The 26,543-nt window shown below is 46.4% G+C and overlaps 1 protein-coding gene and 1 non-coding gene across 3 annotated transcripts in view; one reads left to right on the plus strand and one right to left on the minus strand.

The window, feature by feature from the left end:
- The window catches only part of LOC121915714 (protein argonaute-1), a 48,994-nt gene extending 39,464 nt beyond the window's left edge, over positions 1-9,530 (minus strand). For both annotated transcript variants that reach the window (XM_042440183.1, XM_042440182.1), the window contains exon 1: positions 9,373-9,530. In XM_042440183.1, coding sequence (XP_042296117.1) covers positions 9,373-9,397 — 25 coding nt within the window. In that variant the 5' untranslated portion in view covers positions 9,398-9,530. The remainder of the gene's footprint in view (positions 1-9,372) is intronic.
- A 1,775-nt stretch (positions 9,531-11,305) lies between these two features.
- Positions 11,306-11,496, plus strand: LOC121916337. The gene has a single exon (XR_006100831.1). It is a non-coding gene; the product is annotated as a U2 spliceosomal RNA (small nuclear RNA).
- The last annotated feature ends 15,047 nt before the right edge of the window (positions 11,497-26,543 follow it).

A 26,543-nucleotide genomic window follows, 5' to 3' on the forward strand; every position in this document is an offset into this window, starting at 1 on the left:
TTTAAAAGGTGACTTTCAAAAGGGCATACAAATCATCTCACAGGAGGCAGACCAGGGGTCGGCAACCTACGGCCCGTGTGCCGGATCCGGCCCAGCGAGGCCTTGGGACCGGCCCTAGCCCAGTCCTGCTGCCGATTGCCGCCCCCGCCACAGCTTCCGTGCCGCTCCGGGTGCCATTCTGAGTTTGGCCCCCCAGTTGTCTGTGAGAGACAGCAACCCGCCCCCAGCTCAAAAAGGTTGCCTACTCCTGAGGTAGACTAAGGCTGCATCCACGCTGCAGAAATAATCCTGTTTGACACCACTTTAACTGCCATGGCCCAGTGCTATGCAATTCTGGGAACTGCAGTTATTGTGGCACCAGAGCTCTCTGATACAGAAGGCTAAATGCCTCACAAAACTACGATTTCCAGCATTCCATAGCATTAAGTCATGGCAGATAAAGTGGTGTCAAACTGGATTATTTCTGCAGTGAGAATGCAGCCTTACTCTACAAAAGCTCATGCTACAACTTCTTCTGCACAGTTGGCCTCAAAGATGTTACAAGATCCCTTTGCATACTGTCTTTCTGAAACCCCCCAAACAGTGATATTTTTATGGGGCCAACCAAAATGCACAAAATAGAAGTCGCAAGCTTTCAAAGCTCCACTGCATCATGTGCAGTTTGTATCATGTATTCTGGTAGGCCCCATAAAGGTATCATTGTTTTCTGGATTTAGGGTGTTATTGTACTTTGCTTGATGGCCAACACGGCCACCCCTGAATATAAAGCTAACTTTATAACTGACTTTTAAAACTGTATGAATTCGTTGACTGGAAAACATGTCGAAAGAAAACAGTCAGCAAAGTCTGAAAGTTGCAGTGAGCATGCTTTAATCTCTTTCTACAAAATGAGCCAGCTTGAAAACATGCTAATTACCTATCTTCATTTACTTATCTATTCAGGGCTTGAGACAGACAGATCAAGGCTTCTGTCTTACTAGGATAGATATGGTAAGCTGAGAACTCAAAAAGACTGCTAAGATTTCAACACTTATTATGCAAGACAGAAAGATGCACCACAAAGACAAGAAATCCCAAAGCCAGCCCATTTAACGATTAGCTGCCAGGTGCTAATAATTGTGGGGGGGAATAATTGTGTGCGGCTTTTGTACATTTAACAAGCCTGACACAATGCAACACTAGAAATTGAACACACGAACTTCAGCATCAATACAACACTGATAAAAACAACATGTTAAAAAAAGAGGACTCCTAACTTCTGTGATAGTTTTGAGAATCTCTAAATGGTTTTATAAGGCTTTGGTTAAATGATCAACATATAGTCAGTAATAAAAAGGATACAGGACAAAACAAGTATGTTAAAAGGGAAGGAGACTATCGCCATAGAAAATGTTTATGGATTTATAGGCTCATAGAAGCATCTGATATAAAAAGGAGATGCCCTAATAAGCATCTCACTTCTTCAGCTCTGTTTGCTTTTTTGATCAACACCTATTGTCTCCAAGAGTCACATCTATGGGCTTCCCTTTCCTAGCCAAGCCTTTTTACAAAGTACAGTACTTCATTATTATCCTGTAGCAATGTTTCACATGCTATATACAAAGCTGGAAAGATAGCATGTGAAGTCAAAGGCTTTCATGGCCAGCATCCATAGTTTTTTGTGGGGTTTGCGGGCTATGTAGCCATGTTCAGAGAAGATGCCAGCCACAGATGCTGGCGAAAGGTCAGGAAGAAACTCTTCTGGAACATGGCCACATGGCCCCAAAAACCCACAAAAAACGACAGCATGTGAAATTGCAAAGTCACACACTCTCAGCCTCAGGGGAAGGCAATGCCAAACCTCCTCTAAAACCATGTGACAGGGCCGCTGTAAATTGGACACAACTTGAAGGCACACAAAAACAACAAGTCACCTCGAGTGCCATACCAGAAAACGTCAGGATATAAACACAGCAACAACTCTTTTCCTTCAAAAAAAAGCAAACTCTTGGACCCAAAAATGTCATCAGAGTACAGCAAAACTCCTTCACACCAGCAACTCGACTTGGTCTATTTTAAAAAGCCCCAAAATTGCTGTTTTATACTGGGATTAGAAAGTGGCATCACACAACTCCCGTACCTAGAGTTCAGTTTCGAAATACAGGTATAGCGAGTGCAAAAGCACGAGTTTTAAATGATTTTAGATTTTGTAAAACTTAACAGCATTTTAATATGACAGCTTGCAAACGGGTTTTAACTTTTTTCTTCTTACCAAATTTATTATTATTACCAGGTTTTAACTTGGTCTTCTTTTAGCTTTATTGCAAATCACTGGGAGGAAGGCAGGATATTCATTCACTAATTAAGTCATTAATTAATACACTTGGCTCAAAAGGCTCGCCTCTTTCCAGAGACACGCTGGTGGCAGTGACTTGCATGGAAAATGTCAGTCCATGGCTTCATCCGCACTGCAGAAACAATCTGGCTTCACAGTACTTTAACTGCCATGGTGAAATGCTGTGTATGGAAACCTAGGATGTGTAGTTTGTTGTGAGCTCTCTGCCAGAGAAGGCTAAATGTCTCACAAAACTACCATTCTTAGAATGTTATAGCAATTAAGCCATGGCAGTGAAGGGTGTATAAACTGGACTATTTCTGCAGTGTGGATGCCCATATTTTGCTTATTGTGATGTCTGAATCTGCCAATCTTGGCTTGTTTTTTCTGTAACAAGTCAGAGAAACAATTCATGAATTGGGTGGGGGTTTTATTTATTTATTTCTCTGGCTTTTGGGGGAAGAGACAAGCCAGAATGTTAGGCTCAGGTGTCATGACAAGCAACCCCTACACCTTTTACAGACCGAGTGCCCAAACTGCAACCCAGACCCCACTTATTTATTGCAAAGGGCCACATCCCTCTTGCTTTCTAGTAAGAAACTCTGGCCAACTCTGTGCTAGGGCAACAGCATGTGTGCCCACAGAGAGGGCTCTGAGTGCCACCTCTGGCACACTTGCCATAGGTTCGCCATCACTGCCCTACACTGAAAGTCTTTGATTTGTTCATCTGCATCCACTTGCAGAAGAAGCATTGGAGTAGTGCATAATTCAGGAGAAATATAAATTCGGCTTCATTTCCAGTAAGCCAGAATTCTAGCTTACAATTGCATGCGAATCTGGGAACTCTCTGCCAGTTGGAGATCCTCATCTGTAGAATTGTTAACAGCGGCGATTCTTCCTCACAGGGCAACTGAGAGGAGTAGGATATTAAAGACCGCACGGCAGTTTGCAAGTTTTTTAATAAGTACTAAGCAAACAGCCTCCCTGCAGGAAGTTAAACCAATAACGAAACATTGCATTATGGAAGATTTAAAAACCCACATCTAAAAAGACTTTGGAAAACCTAACTATACATCTCTTTCCCATCAAACTGGAAGCGTGGAAGAAGAAAGAGTCACTTTAAAAGAAGTCTGAAGGCAAGATGTTCCTTTTCACAAACAGGACAAGGGGAGAGCAGTGGCATTGGTCAACTAGAGAAATAGCAAAAGAATCTCGTGGCCCCTTAAATTAAGTTTTATTTGGCATAATTAATTAATTAATTAAGGTTTTGTGGGCTCAGCCATACTTCTGTTCTGACAGTGGCATAGGCAAGGAAGCCTGTGGCTGCTGCCACACTTCAAAATTAATGAGTTTGACAATGTTTTAACTGCCATGGCTCCATCCTATGAAATCCTGGGATTTGTAGTTTGTTGTGGCACCAGAGAGCTCTGGCAGAGAACTGCAAAATCACAAAACTGCAAATTCCAGCATTACGCAGCAATGAGACGTGGCAGTTAAAGTGGGGTCAAACTGCATTAACTCTGCAGTGGAGATGCAGCCTATGTTGCCTTTATTTTTACAAACTTGGTGATAAAGTGGAAGAAGGAAGGGAGCACAATACAGACAAGTTTGAATGTGTGTCTTATGGTGTCCCTTGGATATACAGAAGAGTAGAAGCTGCTCAAAGGGCCTAAATACTTGAAAGGAACCAAATCCTGTCTGATTCTGGAAGCTAAACAGGGTCAGTTCTGGTTAGTACTTAGATGGGAGATCACCAACACATACCAGGTTTGCTGTTGTTCTTAATTGCCTTAAAGTCATCCCTGACTTATGGTGACCCTGTGGATGAGACATCTCCAGGAATTTCTGTCCTCCACTGCTCTGCTTAGATCCTGGAAATTCATACCTGTGAAATTTAGTCTATCCACCCAACATATAGTCTTCCTCTCTTTCTACTACCTTCCACCTTTTCTAGCATCCTTCTCTTTTCGAATATTCATGCCTTCTCATGATGTGCCCAAAGTACAACAGCCTCAGTTTGACCATCTTGGCTTCCAGGGAGATTTCAGGCTTGATCATTTCAAGGACCCATTACTTTGTCGTTTTAGCTGTCCATGGCGGTAAGCTTTAAGTTGTTTTTATACTGTTTTCATACTGTTTTAATCTAATGTGCTTCGTAAATTTTGTAAACAGTGTTTTCTTTTATTGTTCTTAAATAAATGCCCACTCATCCATCCACCCATCCATCCATTAATAAAGCAAGCTGCCCACGGTATCCTCAGCACACTTCTCCAGCATTACATCTCAAATGAAATGGATTTTCTTCTTGTCCTCTGCCTTCACTGTAGTCCCTTCAGAGGAAAAGCCATTTCTGTATATCCTTTGCCTAAGAAAATGAATGGAATTCATGGAGTCCCCCATAACCCACTGGTTGTCCTTGGGCCAGTCATATGCTCTGAGACTCAAGGGAAGGTCAATGGCAAACCACTTTTGGGCAAATCTTGCTAAGAAAACCCCACTGGGTGATCTTGGGCAAGTCAATTGAAAACCTCCTCTGAAAATATCTTACTAAGAAAACCCCATGATAGGTTTGCTTAGGGTCGCCACAAGCCAGAAAGGACTTGAAGGCACACATCAGGCATAAGTCTGCCCAAAAGTCTACAGTGAACACATGCCGAGTGCATCTCTCTCTCCATCCTCGCACACTACCAATAAACCAGATATGCAAACCTTTTCGTTCTGCCTGGAAGAAGAAAGAAAAGGGGGAGAGAGCATAAACAGCGTCCCAGCTGCTCCTGGCTCCCCTTGTCCCAACAAGGGATAGTTATCCTTCTGCTTCCTCCCCCTTCAGCCACGCTTCACAGCCCAGATCTCAATCCTCAGGCTCAGCTTCCCTGGGGGAGTGTTGTTGTTGTTGTTTGCCATGAATGAATGTATTGCCTGTGCATTGCCTACCACCAGCACTTCAAACCATTGCCACAACCTCTAGAAAACTATATGGCACATCCTTCCAGCCATCAGGGACAGTGGTCCCTCCACATTTGCTGGTGTTAGAGCAAAGGATCCCCTGCGAATGTGGGGAAAGCGCAAATGAAAAAAACACTATTCTTTTTAGCTGAGAACACCTCTCTAGGAATTTCCGGGTCCACTAGTGCAACTCTGTGGTCAGTATCTGCCAGAGGTTGATCACAGGATCATGTTGGAGGACCTACAGATGCCAAGAGAACTGTTTTCTCTAGAGACTTTTATGTTCTCCGGCACAACTCTATGGTCAACTTCTGGCAGAGTTGCGCTGGAGGACCTAGAGATTCCTAGGAAGAACATATTCATCACAACAGCAAATAATCAAATCTGCAAAAGTCAAAGACACAAACATGGAGGGCCAAATACATCCTCCCCAAAGGGCCAGCTGATGCTTTTTTCTCATTCATCTTCTGCACAGTCTCCTGAAACACAATGCAAGAGCCAGCACTGTGGGTTCCTGCATGTCAGCAGGTTGGATTGGACGGCCCTTGGGGTCTCTTCCAAGTCTATCATCATCATCATCATCATCATCATCATCATCGCCACCACCACACAATATAAAGTACAATTACTTACAGATAAACTTTGTAAAATTCATAAAGGATAAACCTCATAAAACATACATACATACATAAGATTCATGACTGAAAAAGTATACGATTAATTCCAAGAGATTAATACGAGAATATTTAAAATCACTTTAGTTTTTTAAAAAAGGCATTCTAAATCTAAAGATCTTAAAAATCCTAGTCTATCACCTAAAATTTGTCCACAGGTAATAGCAGATTCTACACATACCCCAAATCACAGAATCACAGAGTTGGAAGATACCCCCAAGGGCCCCGACATCCAACTCCCCAACATGAAGGAACTCACAATCAAAGTACCCCCAATGGATGGCCATTCAACTACTATAGTTTTTTGGGGGGGGGTTGGGCTATGTGGCCATGTTCTAGAAGAGTTTATTCCTGACGTTTCACCAGCATCTGTGGCTGGTGAAACATCAGGAATAAGCTTTTCCAGAAAATGGCCACATAGCCCACACCTGCCGCAAAAAACTATGGATTCCGGCCCATGAAAGCCTTCAACGTCACATCCAACTTCGGTTTAAAAAGTCAACTTTGTTTCTGAATCAACAAGACTTTACACCCAAAAGACATTCCCCTTTTGCTAATCCAGGAACAAGAGCAGTAGATCTGTGTTCCTTCTCCAGCTAAGTCCAATGTTTCCGTTACAGCGCACTGCCAAGAGCTATTTCAGCCCAATTCACATCTCCTCCACCTTATGCACACATCTTGCGCTCTGGTGCGCCAATCCATCCCATGGCCCTGGCTCTCTATCACTTGACAGATTCCTCCTCTACATCCCCGAGTGTCTCAACCACAGCATCCCCTCGGGATCCATCACTCTCAACCCCAGATGGCCTGTGTTTTTTGTTGTGTGCCTTCAAGTCGTTTCTGACTTACAGCAAACCTAAGCCCAACCTATTAAGGGGTTTTCTTGGCAAGGTTTTTTCAGAGTAGGTCTGTCATTGCCTTCTCCTGAGGCTGAGAGAGTGTGACTTGGCCAAGGGCACCCAGTAGGTTTCATGGCCCTGTGGGAAATGAACCCTGGTCTCCAGAATCGCCAATGCGGTGTAGTGGTTTGAGTGTTGGGCTATGACTCTAGAGACCAAGGTTCGATTCCCAGCTTGTCCATGAAACCCACTGGGTGACCCTGGACCAGTCACAAGCTCTCAGCCTCAGGGGAAGGCAATGGCAAACCTCTTCTGAACAAATCTTGCCAAGAAAACCCCAGGATAGGTTTACCTTACGGTTGCCCTAAGTCGGAAATGGCTTTAAGAGACACAACAGACACACACAAACTCCAACACTGAGACCACTAGGCCGCACTGGAGTATCTCAACCACAGGATCCTCCTCTCTCAACCCCAGATGGCCTTCCTGTGTAGAAAAGTGTTGATCCACTTTGCCAACTAGATAAACACAGACACAAACCAAAGGCACAAAATTGAGTCACCCACACTTGACCCTATCTGTCACTCTCAATGACATGACATAGGATTTGGGGGGGGGGGGGGGCATCTTTCTATTTACCCCCGCCCTTTTCCTCAATGTATGCCTCTCCCCCCCCCCAAAGTATTCCTGCACACTTTTGTCTAGTCTCCCAAAGGCCCCAGAGGTACACATAAACACCCAGTTTTGTTTCTGCATTGCGCCTTCCTCCATGCCTCTCCATGCCACAGCTTATGTTGCCAAGAACCTGCCTTCCCAAGCCCTTATTCTAGATCCCATCGTCCATGGCCCCTCTCCTTTGACATATGACCCCAAGGGGCCACAATTTGTGTGACCACCCTTCCCAATCGGTGCCAAAGCAGAAACTCCCACTTGGGTGCCAAGTGCCCAAATCCCGCTGGCAAGCACATTTCGGATGTCCCCACGCTTTCCAAGAACCACGCATGGCCCCTTTGCCCATTCCTTGGCGGGACTTGCTAGGCTTTCGAGAACCTCTGGCCCACCCTGAGCCCCCCAAATCGACCGAACCCCGTTATTCACAAGCTCCTATGCATCCACAGAGCAGCACTCTGGCCCCCAAAACCCACCATCCTTTGGCAGGCCTTGATTTACCCCCAGCCTCTTTTCTTCTCAACTCCCCACACTCTCCAGATGCCCCCCATTGCTCCTTGAGGCAAGGCTCCTTTCGCACTCAGCTCTCTTTTCCCCATTGCACCTTTCACTGTAAGCTCCCAACCCTACTGGGGGCCAGTCACAAAAGGGCACCTTCCTTTTCCAAGATCCCCATTGCTGTCCCCTCTTGCCACTCAACCCCTTCCTCCCAATGGCCCTTGGCCCCCTGCGCCCCAAACCTATGGGAGCCCAAAACATAAACAGAATCCATCCAGGATCCCCTCCCTCATTGGGAGACCCCCTTTGCCTTCCAACCTTTCCTCCTCATTGCCCTGGACTCCTGGTCAGCCCCTAAACCATTGGTGGTCCAACTAGGGGAGAAAAGCAACCCCCATCCTTCCTAGACCCCCCATTGGCTCCATGTCCGGGCTCCTTCCCCCCTCTGCCCCTTCCCTACAATGGCCCTTGGCCCCTGAGCCCCCCAAACCTATGGGAGCCCAACCATAAAGAAGCCCCCCAGGGCCCCCTCCCTCATTGGAAGACCCCTCTGCCTTTAACCCTTTCCTCCCCATTGCCCTTGCTCCCTAGAGTCCCTCAACCTATTGCTCCTGGCGCCCCTCTCACACCGACCCCCCACTGGCTCCACTGTCAGGGTCTTTCCCTCCTAAGCCCCTTCCCCCAATGGCCCTTGGTTTGGCCCCCAACACATACTGGAACACCACCCAAAGGCAAAGGAAGGAGACAGAAGCCCTTCCCTTCCCAAATCCCCCACTGACCCCTGATTCTAGGGCAGGGCTATCTTCCCTTCCAGCCCCTTCCTCCCCATTGCATCTGGTCCCCTGAGCGCCCCACAACCTATGGGAAGCCCAACCATTAAAAGAAGCCACCCAGGATCCCCATCCTCATTGGGAGACCCCCCCAATTGCCTTCCAACAACCTTCCTCTCCATTGCCTTGCTCCTGGAGCCCCTCAACTTTTTGGGGTCCAATATGGGAGAAAAGCACCCCCATCCTTTCCTAGACCCCCCACTGGCTCCAGTCAGTCTCCTTTCCCCTCTCAGCCCTTCCCCACAATGGCCCTTGTTTGGCGCCCCCAAACATAATGGAAATCCCACCCAACAGGGCACAAGAGAAGGAGAAAGAAGCCCCTTTCCCTTCCCAACCATCCCCCCATTGACCCCTGATTTCTAGGGCAGGGCTATCTCCACTTCCAGCACCCCCATTGCATCTGGTCCCCTGAACCCCAAACCTAATGGGGCCCAACCACAAAGAAGGACCCTAACCTCTTCCCTTCCCAGGTCCCCCCTGATTTTAGGGCAAGTCTTCCAGCCCCTGCCTCCCTTGAGCCCCTATTGGGGCCCTAAGGAGAGAAAAGCAGCCCTTCTTCCCCGGCCAAGGGCCCTGAGCCTCCCTCCTTCCCTCCGCGGTACCTGCTCCCGAGGGTCCCGCTTCCATCCCATCCACGCGGGCGTCGCCCCGAGCCTAGCGGGGAAGGAACGACAAGGTCCGAGGAGGAAGAGAAGCCTCTGCAGCCGCAGCCTCTGCTTGGGCGGCCGAGGAGGCAGCTCGCCCGGGCTCCCCCCCGGCACTGCGCATGCGCCGCCGCACAGCCAACCGGCAGCGCCGCCGACGCGTCACTCGACGTTGCTCCTCATTGGCCCGCCTCCTCCTCCAACTCCTCCTCCTGGCCAAAGAGTTAGGGAGCCACGAGGAAGCCGTTCTCAGCAACACACTTCCGGGTCCCATGCGAAGCTCTCTGTGTTGCTAGGCAACGGGGAGGTGGGGGGACCCACAGCAAAACATGTAGGCCTGGGTTTATTTGTTTGTAATTAAATCTATGCAGGCCTGGGTTTGTTTCTTTCTAATTAAATCTACCTGGGTTAAAAAAACACACACTGAAGAAATAACCCACTTCAACTGCCTGGGAATTCTGGGAGCTGTAGTTTTGGGGGGACCTTAATCCTCCTCTGTCAAACTGATTCCTCTCTAGGGCCACAATGAACTACATTTCCCAGGATTCCCTCGCCCTGAGCCAAGCAATCTCCAACTGGAGTGTTTCCATCTGGAGTGTGTTTTGGTCACTCTGGTTCCCAAACTTTGGCCCTCCAGGTGTTTTGGACTTCAGCTCCCAGAATCCCTGGCTACTGACCAAGCTGGCAGGGGATTCTGGGAGATGAAGTCCAAAAAACCCAAACCTGAAGGGCTTAAATTTGGGAACCACTGGATGTGGTTCCTAAACATTGGTCCTCCAGGTGTTTTGGACTTCCACATAGATAGGGAAGATAATGTTAACCTATAATATTATACTGTATTAGTATATTAAGATAATGTTAATGTATAATTTTATATTATTACATTAAGATAATGTTAATATATACATTTTGTATTACTGTTAATGTATTATTATTATCATTATTATTATTATTAAGGCAATATTAATATATAATGTTATATTAAGATAAAGTCAATATATATTATTATGTTAAGATATTTAATATATTATTATTATATTAAGGTAATATTAATATATACTGTAATCTTATTATATTCAGATAGTATTAACATATTATATTATTATTATTATTTTAAGGTAATGTTAATATATTATATTATTATAATAAGATAATGTTAATATATAATATTATTATTTTATGTTAATGTTAGTATGTTATATTACTATATTCAGATATTAATATATTATATTATTATTATATTCAGATAATATCAATATATTATATTATTATATTAAGGTAATGTTAATATGTTAAAGGCGAGGGACACTCATGCTTCTTAGTCATTCTCTGCAGCAGTGGTCCCCAAACGGTGCCCTTTGAGAGCTTTTGGACTTCAGCTCCCAGAAGCCTCAACCATGTTGGTCAATGGTCTGGGATTCTGGGAGATGAAGTCCAAAATCACTCAAAGAGCACAGTTTGGGAGGGCATTTTGGAAATCCTCCTTGACAGAATGCTGAAATGGAGGACGTCTGGTCACTCTTTGTCCCAAAGGACCCGGAACGTTTCACAAACTGGGCTCTGCAGAAGCACTCCTGCCTCCGCTGTGGAAATGGCGGGAAAATGTGACAAAGGGTTAATAAAGACTAGAGGCGGGAGAGGGGGCGGGGCATGCAAATTTACCACCAATGGGGAGAGAGAAGCAAACAGGACTCGCCTTGGTGGACACAACACATTAAATATGAGCTTAAATCGGCCCGGTTTGAAGCCGTTCTTTGCGGAATGTGTCGTCAGGGATTGCGAACCGTACCGTCCCTGTTGCACCCGGAGAAGCACCGGCCTCTTGGGCTGCTCACCGTCACCTGGAATGACACTGGAAAGAGTGCCTTGGGAGCCTGGGAGAGCAACTGGCATCGCTTCTCGGCCTTTTGGCTAAGATCAAGTGTAGTATCTGTTCTTATCAGTTTAATATCTGATACGTCCTCTATTTGAGGACTATATATTAAATGGATTTTTGGAGCTGGGAGATGGAATAGGAGCTTGCTCCATCCACTCCACGCATCGACCTGGTATTGCAGTGCCTCCAGGAACGGTGCACCTCCCTCTGGGAGGAACTTCTCTGGTTAAAGATAGACTATGAACTCAAGAGGGTAGTGCTAGTAGCTGCTTTCCTCCAAGGAGTCTGTCATGGGACTTCATTGGCAGGATCCTTCAGGGGAGGTTTGCCATTGTGTCCACACTGGAGAAATAGGCCGGTTTAGCACAGCTGTAACTGCTCTGTCTCAGTGCTGGGGAATCCTGGGAGTTGTCCTTTATTCTGACCCCAGGGCTTTTCTGACAGAGAAGGCTAAAGGTCTCACCAAACCACACCTCCCAGAATTCCACAGCACGGAGCCATGGGAGTTAAAGCGGTGTCAAACTGGATTGTGTCTGCAGTGCGGACGCAGCCTTGCCCAAGGTGGGCAAGTCGGTCCTGAACTAGAAAGCATGGCAGTCTGTCAGTTTTCTTGACATGATACTTTATTTTTTCACATTTTATCTGTTTACTTTAATATCAGTACTGTATTCATCCTTCCTTCCTTCCTTCTTTCCTTCCTTCCTTCCTTCCCTCTCTGTATAAGGAGTCGCATAGACTTTTGTCCTTCCATAATGCAGTCCTGACGCAAGCTGCAGGAAAAGAGATTCCTCCTAGACACTCCTTCCTCAGAGTGGATTCTCCTTCCTTGGAGGTCTTTAAGCAGAGGCTGGATGGCCATCTGTCCCAGGGGTGCTTTGATTGAGAGTTCCTGCATGGCAGACTGGGGTTGGGCTGGATGGCCCTTCTTGAGGTCTCTTCCAACTCTAGGATTCTATTTAGTAGCTATAGCATGTTTTAGGACTGAGCACTCAGTCTGGTGGTGATCAGCCAGGAAAGGAGGCCGGCAGCAGGCCCAAAGCCATGGCAGAGAAAAGGCCTGGCTGTAACAGCAGAGGAAAGGGGTGCCATGAGGAAAGCTGGGAGGGATGTGTTTATTAATTTTACCAAGTTAGAGCAAAGCTTGCCTGATGTTTGAATTGTGTGCAGTTTATGATTTTGTAACAAACACTTGAGGCGAAGCACAAAAATCAGTGTGTATAGAGCCATTGTACTGTCTATTCTCCTCTATGGGTCTGAAACATGGGTCACCTATCGCCAACACCTACGACTCCTTGAATACTTTCATCAGCGCTGTTTACGCACAATTCTAAATATACACTGGACTGACTGTGTGATGAATGTTGCTGTCCTTGAGCAAGCAGGGATCACCAGCACTGAGGCCATGCTATTGAGGACGCAGCTGCGCTGGGCAGGACACGTTTCTAGGATGAAGGACCATCGCCTCCCAAAAATAGTATTCTACAGTGAACTCGCCATTGTCAGCGTAAGAGGGGCGCCCCAAAGAAGAGATACACGGACTCCTTGAAACAACATCTCAGGCTTGGCCAGATAGATCACCCACAATGGTCCTCCCTGGCCTCGCATCGGGAGGCATGGAGACGCACTATCCATGACGCTGCAGCCTTCTTCGAAAGCTCACGCCAAACAAGCCTCGAAGAGAAACGACAACGCAGAAAGAACCACAACCTGGAAACATCACCCAAGGAGACTTTCTGCTGTGCTTTCTGCAACCGGATCTGTTCATCCCGAATTGGCCTCTGTCACCAACGCACTTGTACAAAGCGCGGGATGCGTCCTTCCTGAATCTTCGTTCGCGAAGCAAAGCCAGAGAGAGAGAGAGAGGTTACTTCTGACAGTGAAAGTCACCAGACTGTATATGTTTTCTTAACAAATATATCTGCATTTCTACTACTGGACCTGAATTTCTGAACTTTGATATCCTGCTGAGCTTGACTGCGTGTGTGTCACACACACACATATATATTTTAGGTTGTATGCCTTTGGCAGGACCTGCTGTTTTTAGCTGTATTACTTGTAACGTGCCATGTATATTGGCAGCTCACTATATAAATAAATGACAATTATATAATTAAGGAACTGATTTGGTTCCCTAACAGCTGCCTTCTGATTTCGAGGCAAGTAATATTGCTACTCTTTTCTGCTTTGGCTAGGCCTCACCTGAAACACTGAGTTCGAGGCACCATAATTTAATATTGACAACATTGACGCTGGAGCGTGTCCAGAGGAGGGTGACCAAAATGGTGAAGGGCCTGGAAACCATGTCCTATGAGGAATGACTAAGGGAGATAGGGATGTTTAGCCTGGAGAAGAAAAGGTTAAGAGGTGATATGATAGCCTTGTTTAAGTATTTGAAGGGATGTCATATTGAGGAGGGAGCAAGCTTGTTTTCTGCTGCTCCAGAGAACTGGACCCAATGGAGCAATGGAAGGGACCAGAAGGGCCATCTTTCCATGCAGGAATACTCAAAACAGTTCCAAAAGATGGCCATCCCACTTCTTTTTAAAGACTTCCCAAGAAGGAGATTCCACCACCCATTAAGCAGTTTATTGTACTGTTGAACAGCTCTTACAGACAATAATTCCCACCTAAGTAATTTAAATCCATGATTTCCTGTTTTAATCTCTGCAGCAAAAGAAAACAACCTTGTCCCATCTTCTATATGACGTCCCTTCGGATATTTAAATATGGCATATCAACTCTCCATCTTCTCTTCTCCAAGCTAAATCCTTGGAGGTCCTTAAGCCATTTCTCATACAGATCACCGATCGTCTTGCTTGCCCTCCTATGGACTTGTTCCAGTTTATCAATATTCTTCTTGAACTGTGGTGTCCAGGACTGGACACAGTATTTCCAGTGATAAAAGCAGAATAGGGTAAAACTACTCCTTCCCTTGACTTGGATACTCTTTCCCATGACTTTTGCATAACACTGATAACTCATCCTTAGCTTGTAGTCTACTAAGACCCCTGCACCCTTTCCCCATTTTCAGAAATCAATGAGTTCCGTTTTTTAATTTAATGGACTCAACTTTTACCCAAGAAAGGCGGTATGGTTTGAATGTTGGACTAGGACTCGAGAGACCAAGGTTCGAATGGAAACTCACTGGGTGGCTTTGGTCAAATCACATTCTCTCAGCTTTAGAGGAAGGCAACGGCAAGCTCCCTCTGAACAAATGTTGCCAAGAAAACCCCATGATAGGTTCATCCTAGGGTTGTCGTAAGTAAGGCCTGTTACAGACTGCCAAAATAAAGCTGCTTCGGGTCTCTTTGGAGATATGCTATTTAAATGATGCATGGGTCCTAAGAATCCGGAAGCAGCACCAAAGCTGCACTCGAGTGCTTAGGAATGGAGTGTGGCTTTGGCACGACCTCCGGACTCTTAGGACCCATGCATCATTTAAATAGCATGCCTCCAAAGAGACCCAAAGCAGCTTTATTTTGGCAGTCTGTAACAGGCCTAAGAAATGACTTAAAGGCACACAATAATGACAAGCTTTTACCTGTACCAAGGAGCGGATGCTACCTGTGTGTTTATTCTGTCTAATCTGGGGCAACCAGAGTTTAAAAATAATGCAATCTTGTCAATAAACTCTTCAGAAGGAGTGGCAATTTAGTCTCCTATTTCGGCTTAATAGCTCCACAGGCATTTCAGATTTTCCATTAAAAGAAAGGCCTAGACCAGAGTTGTGTTACTGTAAGCGATGCTGAATGGATGGTGTTTGTGACTTGAGTAGTCATTGGTTTTAAAATGTTGCTGCAGATGTTTGAAGGATGGCAGTCTACTTATGCACACTTCAGACCAATACTCAGGAGTTCATTTCTTATGCTCCGTAAGGGTGTCATGAACTACTGTTGTGGGAATTTGAATTGACTTGGAATTGTTGCATGCAGCGCTAGCCTTTCTCGAAAGACGTCACACTTTGTTCAAAGTTGTCATTACCACGATGAATTCCAGGGTTAGAGGTGTTGTCCTGTTTCAGCAAAAAAAACCCAACTTTAACAGCATCCTGTGACACATATATCATGCCACGATGAACCTGTGCTGAGAGTCTGTGGAGTGGGAAAGCGCTATGCAAAACTAATGCGCAAGCTAATGGTGTCAGACACCATTAGATGGTCCAGAGACATTTACATTGAGCACATTTCAGGCCATCGTCAGTATGAGAAACCAGCTGCGGTTTTGTGTTTTGTGAGCCAGTCCAAAGTTCATCCGAGGAAGGGAAAAGAGACTATATGCCAAGCACAAAATGATGGTGGGGTGTTGTTGATGTTAATACTGAAATGTGATGCTATATATTTATTATTGGTGATGAATAGACAAAAGCCTCTGTGTGTGACCTCTTCCTCTTTCCTTTTCCCATCAACAAAAGGAGAAAAGGAAAGACCTTGCACGAGTGCCTTCTGATGGCCAGACCGGAGCATTGCAAGACCAAGTGCATCCAGGACGTGTTACGATGATGCTCTTGGCTTTCACCAAGGGATGCTTCGTTTTTTAATAACAGTTAAAGTACACTTCTTACATTGACCCATGGATAAGTCGACCCAGGTCTTTGGGGTCATATTGTTTTGACTAAACAATTCTATCTAGACTTATACATGAGTACAGTGCAACCTTTTTATCCGCTGGGGTTTGGTTCCAGGATCCCCCGTGGATAACAAAATCCACGGATGCTCAAAATCTCATTAAATATACACTTGTCCCTCCATGTTTGTTAGGGTTAGGGCCACAAGACCCCCGTGAATATGGGAAAACCACAAATAACAAAAACACTATGTTTTTATGTGAGAGAACACCTCTCTAGGAATCTCTAGGTCCTCCAGTGCAACTCTGTGGTCAACATCCGACAGACACTGACCATAGAGTTGCACTGGAGGAGCTACTAATGCCTAGTAGAGTATTCTCTCTAGGAATCTCTAGGTCTTCCAGTGCAACTTTTGGTTAAAATTGACCCTAGAGTTGCGCTGGAGGACCTAGAGAGAACATATTAATCAAATCCATGAATGATCAAAGCCGCAAATACGGAGGGATGAGTCCCTTATATCAAATGGGGAAAAAAATCAAGCTTTGCCTTTGGGAATTTAAACTTTTTTTAACATTTTCAAGCCGGTTGTTGCTTGAATCCGTGGATTAAAAAATCCTTGGATAAGGAGGGCAGACTATTTATACAGTAATCCCAAACTAGTCCGATGGCCGTCAGAGGAGTGGGACGCTTGTGACAGCTGGCTGCGTTGCGGGAGCCATTAAAACGCTTCCTTCGTCTTCGGAAACCAGGTGTGGGTCTATTTACATCTTGGCACTTGTCCATGCTCTGGGTGGGAGATCTTGGCAGCCGCACAGACCGACAAAACTATATATAAACCCCAGAGTCCATTCCTTCCAACGTTTTTTTTGACAGGGATGGCGGAAGCCTGCTTTTGGCACGCAGTTGCAGGATTACGGGATCCTTCCTCCACTCAACGCTGTTACTAGGATGGGCTTCGCTTGCTCCTATTCTCGATCAGGTTCCCAACCTAAAATGCCGAAAGTAAAAAGCGGCCAAAATTGTCCACTTTCTGTGCGGGTTAATTTAGGATTAATGCTCAATGCATCTGAAAACGATCCCGCTTTTGTGGATTTGAATCCCATTTCTGTCCCCCCAAATTCAGTTTAAGTCCCTCCACATTCGCCAGGGTTAGGGGCACTGGATCCCTGCCATGAATGAAGAAAAACCGCAAAGAACAAAAAATACCTCTCTAGGAATCTCTTAAGTCCTCCAGAGCAACTCTGTGGTCAATATCTACCAGAAACTAACCATAGAGTTGCGTTGAAGGAGCTACAAAGGCCTAGTGGAGTGTTCTCTCTAGGAATCTCTCTAGGCCCTTCAGTGCGACGTTTGGTTAAAGTTGACCATAGAGTTGCACTGGAGGACCTAGATATTCCTAGAGAGAATGTACTAATGAAATCCATGGATAATCAAAGCTGCAAATATGGAGGGGTGAGTGTACTTTGCTATATTGCCAATATGGCTGCCCTGTTTCCAGGGGAGATAGTTCATGACAACCAATGGGAGGTATGGAGGTGCAGAGACCTGATTGGCTCTGATATCCACAGTGTTCTGTTAGCCAGCCAATGGAAGAGAGACAGTGGAGAGACCTGATTGGCTACTGACTCCCACTTGGGTTCTGTAAGTGAAACAGTGGAGAGACCTGATTGGCTGCTGACTCCCACTTGAGTTATTTTAGCCAGCCAATGGGAAGTGAGACAGAGACCTGATTGGCTACTGGCTCCCACTTGGGTTCTGTAAGTGAAACAGTGGAGAGACCTGATTGGCTGCTGACTCCCACTTGAGTTATTTTAGCCAGCCAATGGGAAGTGAGACAGAGACCTGATTGGCTACTGACTCCCTCTTGGGTTCTTGGAGAGGTTCCTGGGGAGAGAGAGAGGGAGAAAGGGATTGTAGTGGAAATAGGTATAAACTGCTGGAATCTTAAACAAAAATCATAGGCAGTCAGGTTTGGGTGACTAGTGGGTCCTCCTTTTTCCAGGACTGTCCTCCATTTCAGCCCACCCTCGAAGGGGACATCTGCAGTGTCCTCCATTTTGAGCAGGGCTAAAGATGCATGAGGATTTTTTGCGCTTATGTCGGTGTGTTTGACTTTCATTTAGCCTCACTGCCTGCGTTTGGATTGAATGTCCTCCATTTTGTGGACATCTGGGCACCCAGGCTTAGCTTCCTAGTCCTTTCAGAAGAAAAGCTGAAGAGTGGGGTATAAATAAGAATAATATGACTAATATAAATAAGTAATTAAAACTGGGTAGGAAGCAGCTGGAGTTGGAGGGCACTGTGCTTTTTCATATATAAAACATTTGGGTTTTTTTTCCCCTTTTCTTTTTTGGGGGGAAGAAAGGTATTTGGAAACCTTGTGCTTTGAATTACTATTATGACACTCGCCTCTCCATATTTGCATCTTTGATATTTGCAGATTTGATTAATCACAGATTTGATTAATATGTTCTCTCTAGGAATATCCAGGTCCTCCAACTCTATGGTCAACTTCAACCATAAGTTGCACTGAAGGACCTAGAGATCCCTATAGAGAATACCACTCTGCTAGGCCTTTGTAGCTCCTCCAGTGCAAGTTCTACGGTCCGTGTCTGTCGGATGTTGGCCACAGAGTTGCCCTGGAGCACCAACAAAATTTATCTGTATCCCACTCTTTTCCTGAGACTTGGGTGTTTATCCCATGGCAAATCCTGTGGAAAAACAGGGGTTTAAATTGGGGGGGGGGACCTCAAAAGTAGGTTGATTTTTCACATGACGTCATTGTTAAACTAATGTTAACCTGAATGGAAAGTGGAGGGAAGATAGACACAAGCCACCCTTTTTTGCTTTCAGAACATCCCGAAAGTAAAAAAAGGAGTGGATTTGTTGACTTAACGCAAGTTTGATGACAACGCATGTGAAAATCAACCCGCTTTTGCAGGGTTTTCCTACCTTTTAAATCCTGTTTTTAAATTAAAGGCTTCATTTTTTAAATGCCTGATTTATTCCTAAAGGGAGAGTGAAGGGGAAGCTCTGGTCTTACGGCTCCATGACCAGAAGGACTACCTCTGGAATGCAAAAGGTCTGGAAACTATAACGCTCTATGAGGAGAGATGTAGGGAGTTAGGTTTGTTTGGCCTGGAGAAGAGAAGGTTAAGAGGGGCCATGATAGCCCTGTTTCAGTATTATGAAGGGGTGTCATATTGAGGATGGGGCAAGCTTGTTTTTTGCTGCTCCAAAGAATAGGACCCAGAACAATGGATGCCAGCTATAGGAAAAGAGATTCTCCCTCAATATTAGGAAGAACGTGACAGTAAGAGCGGTTTCACAGAGGAAGAGACTTCCCTGGAGAGTGGGGCAGTCTCCTTCTTTGGAGGTCTTTAAACAAAGGCTGGATGGCCATCTCTAGGGGCTGCTTTGAGTGTGTATTCCTGCATGGCAAGGGTTGGACTGGATGACCCTTGGGTCTCTTCCAACTCTATGATTCTATTATTCTATACCAGGAAACCTATAGTTACTGTTCTCTGTTCCCTAAAGGCAAAAGAGAGAGGAGGAGGGGGTCAAGCCTGGAACCCGAGAAGGAATGAATATCCAAAGAACGGGTTGTTGGCAGCATTGCACCGGAAAGAGGAGGCAAGTATCTGGGTAGATTTTGGCCACATCCCAGGCCCCTTTTCGCCACACAGCAGTTCTCCCAAAATGAGATTCAAGGAAGAGAGCCTTGAGCTTTTCCACTGGAGAGGGAACGTTATGCGTTTGTGAGATGCAAATGGTTTGTCTTGTTCTTTGCAGACAGTGGGACTCTGGGATCTCATCGACAGACAGCCCCTCAGAGGAATCAGTTCCTGGGCTTGGCAGCTCACCTCAAGCTGTACTTCTGGGAAGAAGATCAAGACCTATGTACTTCTGGGTAGAAGATCAAGACCTAGCTGTCTAATACCACTCCCTCTTCTGCCGTGTGAGTATTGCTGGCTGTGGCCCCATACAGACAGACCCAAATAAAGCTGCTTCAGGTCACTTTGGAGGTATGCTGTTTAAATGATGCATGCATCTTAAGAGACCCAAACCTGTGCCAAAGCTGCGCTCCAGTCCTTAGAATTGGATTGTGGCTTTGGCGCAGCTTCCGGACTCTTAGGATGCATGCATCATTTAAACAGTATACCTCCAAAGTGACCCGAAGCAGCTTTATTTTGGCCTGTCTGTCACAGCTATCCCTCTAGGGATTTTTCCCTAGCCCAGAGTTCACATAGCTAGGATGTAAGTAAGGTCTTTGGCCTTTTGGGGCAGATTCTGGTGAAAGTATCTAAGACGGAAGCACATGTTGCCCTAGAAATAGGACCTTTCGGTCTCCCATAAAGAGGGAAAGAAACGCAAGGGCTAGATCACAGAAGAAAATAACCTCTCTTTCCTTTCTGTAGGAAAGATTGGTAATTTAATTTAATTATTTAAATATTTGCGTCGTCTTATTTTAAAAATATCAAGGTGACACACGATAAAACTAACTTCCCCAGCTTAAAACAATGCAAGCGTGTGGCATCTTGGTTTGCATGTTGGCCTCCTACTCTGGAGACCAGGGTTTGATTCCCAGCCTGGCCACGAAACTCATTGAGCGCCCTTGGGCAAGTCACATCCTCTCAGCCTCAGAGGATGCCGGTGGCAAGCCCCCTCTGAAGAGCCTTTGCCAAGAAAGCCCCATGATAGCCTTGCCTTAGGATTGACGTAAGCCAGAAACGACTTGAAGGCACACAACAACAATTAACAGGATTTTAAAAGGCGAAAATGTAAAGTTAAAAGAAGATAAAGGCTGCATCTGCACTGCCAAAATAGTCTTTCTTGACACTTTAATTGTGATGGCTCAGTGCTGTGGAATTCTGGGATTTGTAGTTCGGGGAGATATTTAGCCTTCTTTGACTGAGAGTTCTGGGGCCCCACCAAACTACCATTCCCAGAATTCCATAGCATTGAGCCATGGCAGTTAAAGTGGCGACAAGCCAGACTATTTTGGCAAGTTAGAAATAGTCCAAAACTATTTAAAACCAGGCATGTGTAGATTTGTGTAAAATCAATTGGCTCTCAAAGGTTTTAGTAGAAACATTGGTGGAGAGCCTGCATCAGAGATATAGCTATTTCATTGCCTAATCGCACCCCAGAAACTCATTTTAAAAGCCAGTTAGTCATCGTGAGTGATAGGTTTGCTGGTGAGCAAGGTCCTGCAGAATGCCACTACTGGCCTCCTTTTGAGTAGTAGAAGCAGGGCCCCTATAGCTCTTTCTTTTCCACACTTCAATCAGAAAAAAAGAAACAAAACCAGCACATGGTCAGCAACAGCCTTCCCTGCAGCCCTTTGCAGCAGCCAGGGCAGTACTCTATCCCAAACTGTTGCCCTGTAAGAGATTTTGGACTTCAGCTCCCAGAGGCTTCGGCCACGTTGGCCAATAGTCTGGGATTCTGGGAGCTGGAGTCCAAAATCCCTTAAAGAGCACAGTTTGGGGATCACTGAGCTAGAGCACTGGATGTCCAAGGACTGGTTTCGTGGCTCAAAATAGAGGACGTTTTCCACCCAGACTCGAGGCTGAAATGTAGGACATGTCCAGGAAAATGAGGACCTCTGGTCATCCTGTCCCAGGACAGCTCACTCACCTTCTGTCTTCCTTTTTTAGGCAACAAAGGGCACTGGAAGAACAGGCAGCGGCCGGCCTGGGTGACAGTGTTCTGGTGAGATGCTCTTAGAGTTGCATTTTCTCCTGCGAAGAATCATCAGGTGGCATCTGATTTTGGATGAAAGGCCGGCTCAGTCCTCTTTAGAACTTTGGATGGAGCATCAGGAAATACCAGAGAACTCCTTAAGGATCTTCAAGTAAAGGAAAGAATCCTGCCTGAATCCCCAGAGAATATTAACAATGCTGACAATACGGTGCCTGTGTTTGCTGCGCAAATGAACCGCAGCAGACAAATGGCGTCCTTGCGGCATCACAAGGGCGCCGGGACGTGCGGATGCTAAGCGTCCGCCATGTCATAATGGCGGCACCCATGTGTGTAGGGTGCCGCCATTTTGTACGTACTAGGTACGTAACTAGGGTCAGGGCGTCCAGAAAGGACGCCCTTTCCTAACCCTAGTATGTACCTAGTACGTACTTTTTGCACGTCTGGAATGCGTCATAGTTGTATAATTTAGTAGCGTCTGGTTTTTGGAGATGCATAAACAGATAAGGTCTCCCCCGTTTTTTGTTTGTATGATATGTAGTAGTTGTAACGTCGTATCGCTACAGAGTGGGACTCAGTGGTGGCGTGTGTGCGGCTTTTCCCACCTTGTTTTGTTTGTACTGTGTGTAGTATTTGTAATGTTGGATTCCAATAGAGTGGAACTCAATGACAGTGTGTGTCTGCTGCGTTCCCCCCTTGTTTTGTTTTTACTGTGTATAGTATTTATAATGTATCCCGACAGAGTGGGACTCAATGGTGGCATGTGTGTGTGGTTTTTTTCCACCTTGTTTTGTACTGTGTAGTGTTTGTAATGTTGCATAGGGATAGAGTGGGACTTGATGGTGGCGTGTGTGTTTGTGTGCTGTCCCTCCCCCCGTTTTGTTTGTCCTGGTGTACTATTTACAGTCATCCCTCTGAATTCAGAGTGTTGGAACTTGCGGTTTTGATTATGTGTGAGTTTCCCAGTTTCTCCTGCTCCTTTCCACCCCCTTCCTACTCTCCCTCCTTACCTCCTCCTTTTGCACCACTACCCCACCTAGCTAGCGGAGGCAGGGAGGATGGGATATGAATATTGAATTCACGGGGGTCCCCAGAATGGATCCCCCATGAATTTGGAGGGATGACTGTATAACAGCGGCCTTTGAGAGGTCGAACAACTCTTTTGACAGGGTTTGCCTGGTTGAGGCTTGCCCCTCCTCCAGGGCTGTCAGGCGTCCGCTGTCAGGGCCTCAGAGGGAGCCATCAGGCAGACCCAGCAACATCGAGGACTGCCTGAAGGAAGAGGCCCCTCCCTCTTCAACTGTCATCTCGGCCTCAGAGGGAGCCATCAGGCAGACCCAGCAACATCGGGGACTGCCTGAGAGCTGGTGGAGGACTACTTCTGCAGCTGCCCCCCCCCCCATGTCACCTGGGAAGAAGCTCCCCAGAACTGCGGAGGACTGTCTTGCCGCTGTGGTGGCTTTTTACCAGGGGGGAGGGGTCAGTGAGAGAGGGGTTTTTTATGTATTCTTAATTGTTTTGTTGATATTTGCTGTGAACCGCCCTGATCTATGGAAGGGCGGTATAAAAATAATAAATTTATTTATTATTTATTTATTTAAGTTCCGTCCCTTCCTGGCCTCCCAACCAATCAGGGAGACCACCAGCTGAGAGAAGGGCGGGACTTCCGGCTGCAAGGGAGTCGCAGCGTTACAAAGGTTGGGAACCACTGCTGTATAACGTTGCATCCCTATAGAGTGGGACTCAATGTGCATGCAGCTTCCCTTCTCTTCCCCCCAGTTTTGTTTGTATTGTGTGTAGTATTTTGTAACGTTGCATTCCTATTGAGTGGGACTGAATAGTGGCATGTGTATGTGGCTTCCTACCCCCCCCCCCCCCCCGGTTTAGGGTTGCCATATCCCACTTTAGGCGGACAATCCTGGTTTTGGAGCCTTGGGATTGTCTCGGCCCGGGTTTGGCAAGATGTCCTGGGACCAGCCGGCCCTGGTCCCAGCTCAGGCTCCCACCTGCCTCTGCTGCCCACAATGGCCCAGAGTAGGAGCTGCTGGGCTGTAGTGGAGGAATGTTGGGGCATTTGCCACACTTTTGCTGGCTGGCTAGGCCCCAGAGAAGGCCTCTGCTGCGGCAATGGCCTTCTCTGGCGGCTCCAAAGCCGCGAGGGGCCTGGCCGGCTGGCTAGGCCCCCTGTCCTACATTTTCCCCCGGTTTGGAGGTAGCAAACTTTGGCAACCCTACCCCCATTTTGTTTGTACTGTGTGTAGTATTTTGTAACGTTGCATCCCTATAGAGTGGGACTTAATGGTGGCGTGTGTATGTCCCCCCCCCCCGGTTTAGGGTTGCCATATCCTGCTTTTAGGTGGGACAGTCCTGGTTTTGGGTCCTTGGGATTGTCCCACTCCAGGTTTAGCAAGATGTCCCGGGGCCAGCCGGCCAGGGCCCCTCAGGCTCCCACCCACCTCTGCCGCCCGCAGGCCTGCAGCTCCTCCTCCTCTAGACTTGGACGCTGCCTGCAGCCTCTCCAACTGCCCACAAGGGGCAGTGGCCCAGAGGAGGAGGGGCTGGGCTGTGGTGGGGGGAGGTTGGGGCCTCTGTGCCGCCACTTGCTGCGCTTTCGCCGCTGAGAGGGGCCTGGCTGGCTGGCTAGGCCCCCTGTCCTACATTTTGTCCTTCATTTTTTTATGTTTGTTCCCAGTTTGGTGGTACCAGTTATGACAACCCTACTCTCATTTTGTTTGTACTGTGTGTAATATTTGCAATTTTATATCCTTATAGAGTGGGACTCAATGGTGGTGTGTGCATGCAGCTGTGCTGCCATTAGGGACAATGGGACTTTGAGTAAGTCCCCGTTGTCACGTGTGCCGCTGCTGCATGCACACACTGCCATTGGGGACAATGGGGGCTTGCCATCCGTGGATGTTTAAATCTGGCAAGCCCACAGATAAAGAGGCGTATATACATATACACATTAAGAAATGTATTTGTGTTCTAATAAACTATTTTTTTAAAAAGGAAAAAATCCACTTGTCCAGACTGAGATTCTGTGTCACTGGCAAGCAGGGTGCTGAATGAAGGGTGGTGCACTGAGCTCCTTCCCACCAGTGAGCTGTGGGATAGAGTAAGCCAAGGGAGGAGAGACAAGAAAAGCTTATTGTCTCTGGTTGTGTGTCTGTGTGTGTTATAATCTGTTCACTCTCTGAGGGGTCGCATAGTATTGTGTAGCGCAGTCTCCATCCCCTGTGACACCCCTGGAAATGTTAAGGTAAATGATCCACTGGGAAAATTGAGAGCACAGAACGTTGGGCATGAGTGGTGTGTGGCAGGGAGTATGAATGTGATTTGAAAAGGTGTGTAAGGGTTACTCTGTGTTGTTGTTGCATGCCTCCAACTTGTTCCCAAGGCAAACCCATTGTGGGGGTTTTGTTGGCAAGATTTGTTTGGGAGGAGTTTTGCCTCTGCCTTCCCCTGAGGCTGAGAGAGCATGACTTTGTCTAAGGTCACCCAGCGGGTTTTGTGGCTGAGCTGGGATTAGAACCGTGGTCCCCAGAGTCCTAGACAACAACTCAATCTTATTTTTAAGTCGAAGGCAGGTTTCAGGAGGAATATTATGGATTTTGATATGACCTGTGGATAAGTCAAGGGTAAAATCTCGGGGCATTCAGCAAAGGGTCTACAGCAGCGATTCCCAAGCTTTGGTCTTCCAGATATTTTGGACTTCAGGACTGTCGGTCAAGTTAGCTAGAGCTTCTGGGTGCTCAAACCACATGCCACATTGGCAATTCTGGAGATCTGGAGACCAGGGTTCGATTCCTGCTGGGCCATGAAACCCACTGGGTGACCTTGGGCAAGTCACACTCTCTCAGCCTCAGGGGAAGGCCATGGCAAACCCCTCTGAAGAAACTTGTCAAGAAAACCCCATTATAGGTTCACCATTAGTCAGTAACAACTTCAAGGCACACAACAACAGTATTCAGAATTAGGGCACAGAAGGACTGCAACGTTTCAGGTTGGCCACCACCAAAGGGCATTCCAGTAAAGGAATTAATTTTTGCCCAGTCACATACCCTCAGCCCCAGGAAATCCCATGATAGTTTTGCCTAGAAGGTACACAACAACAACCCCAAAGAGAAGATTGCAGAGCAAAGTGGTCTCCAAAGGGTGCTCTACTGTTACTGCAGTGTTCAGCAAAGGAAGCTTCAGTAATAACACATACATACTTCCCTGGAAGTGATGGGGCAGAAGCCACTCCACTGAAATGGTTGGACTCAGCTTCAAAACCAAAAGAACTAGGTTAGCAAACTACAGTGTTCCTCATGGCTACCAGAGGGCAAACCGGTATAAGAATTGCTGTATGTGTTTAAATTTTAGATGGTGAGCTCTGGACACAAGGCCCAGACCGGTAAGAAAAAAGGATAGGAACTGCATCTCTTGGGGAACAGAGGTCAACAGGTAATAAAAGGGGCAATTCAGTGGCAGCATGCTCCCTAGAAAGACTTACCTGGACTATCTTTGTCTTTGGCCAGGAAATTCATTAACTAGATATAGAAAAACACGTCGCTAAAGAATTCAAAGATATAGCCCTGTTAGTCTGTAGAATCAGTATGCAGAGAGATCCTGTAGCACCTTTTGAGACTAACTATTGAAGGAAGTTGGCAGCATGAGCTTTTGTAGACTTCAGTCTACTTATCTGCATCTGAGGAAGTAGACTTGTCTACAAAAGCTCATGCTGCCAACTTCTTTCCTTAGTTAGTCACAAAGGTGCTACAAGATCTCTCTACAAGTTGCTAAAGACTTACAGACATGGCTTCCCTGACTCATAGTCATCCTTTTACCTTTTACCTTAGCCAGAGCCATCTATATGAGAATCCCCTCATTGCAATCACTCTTTGCTTATTTTCTCCAGTGCCAGTCCTATCACACGCTGTTCACTGTCACTCTTCCAACCTGTCATCATATTATGATGCATCTAAACATGGAGATTCCATTCTG

The sequence above is a fragment of the Sceloporus undulatus genome, chromosome 9, assembly GCF_019175285.1.
Source record: "Sceloporus undulatus isolate JIND9_A2432 ecotype Alabama chromosome 9, SceUnd_v1.1, whole genome shotgun sequence".
NCBI classification, from domain to species: Eukaryota; Metazoa; Chordata; class Lepidosauria; order Squamata; family Phrynosomatidae; genus Sceloporus; species Sceloporus undulatus.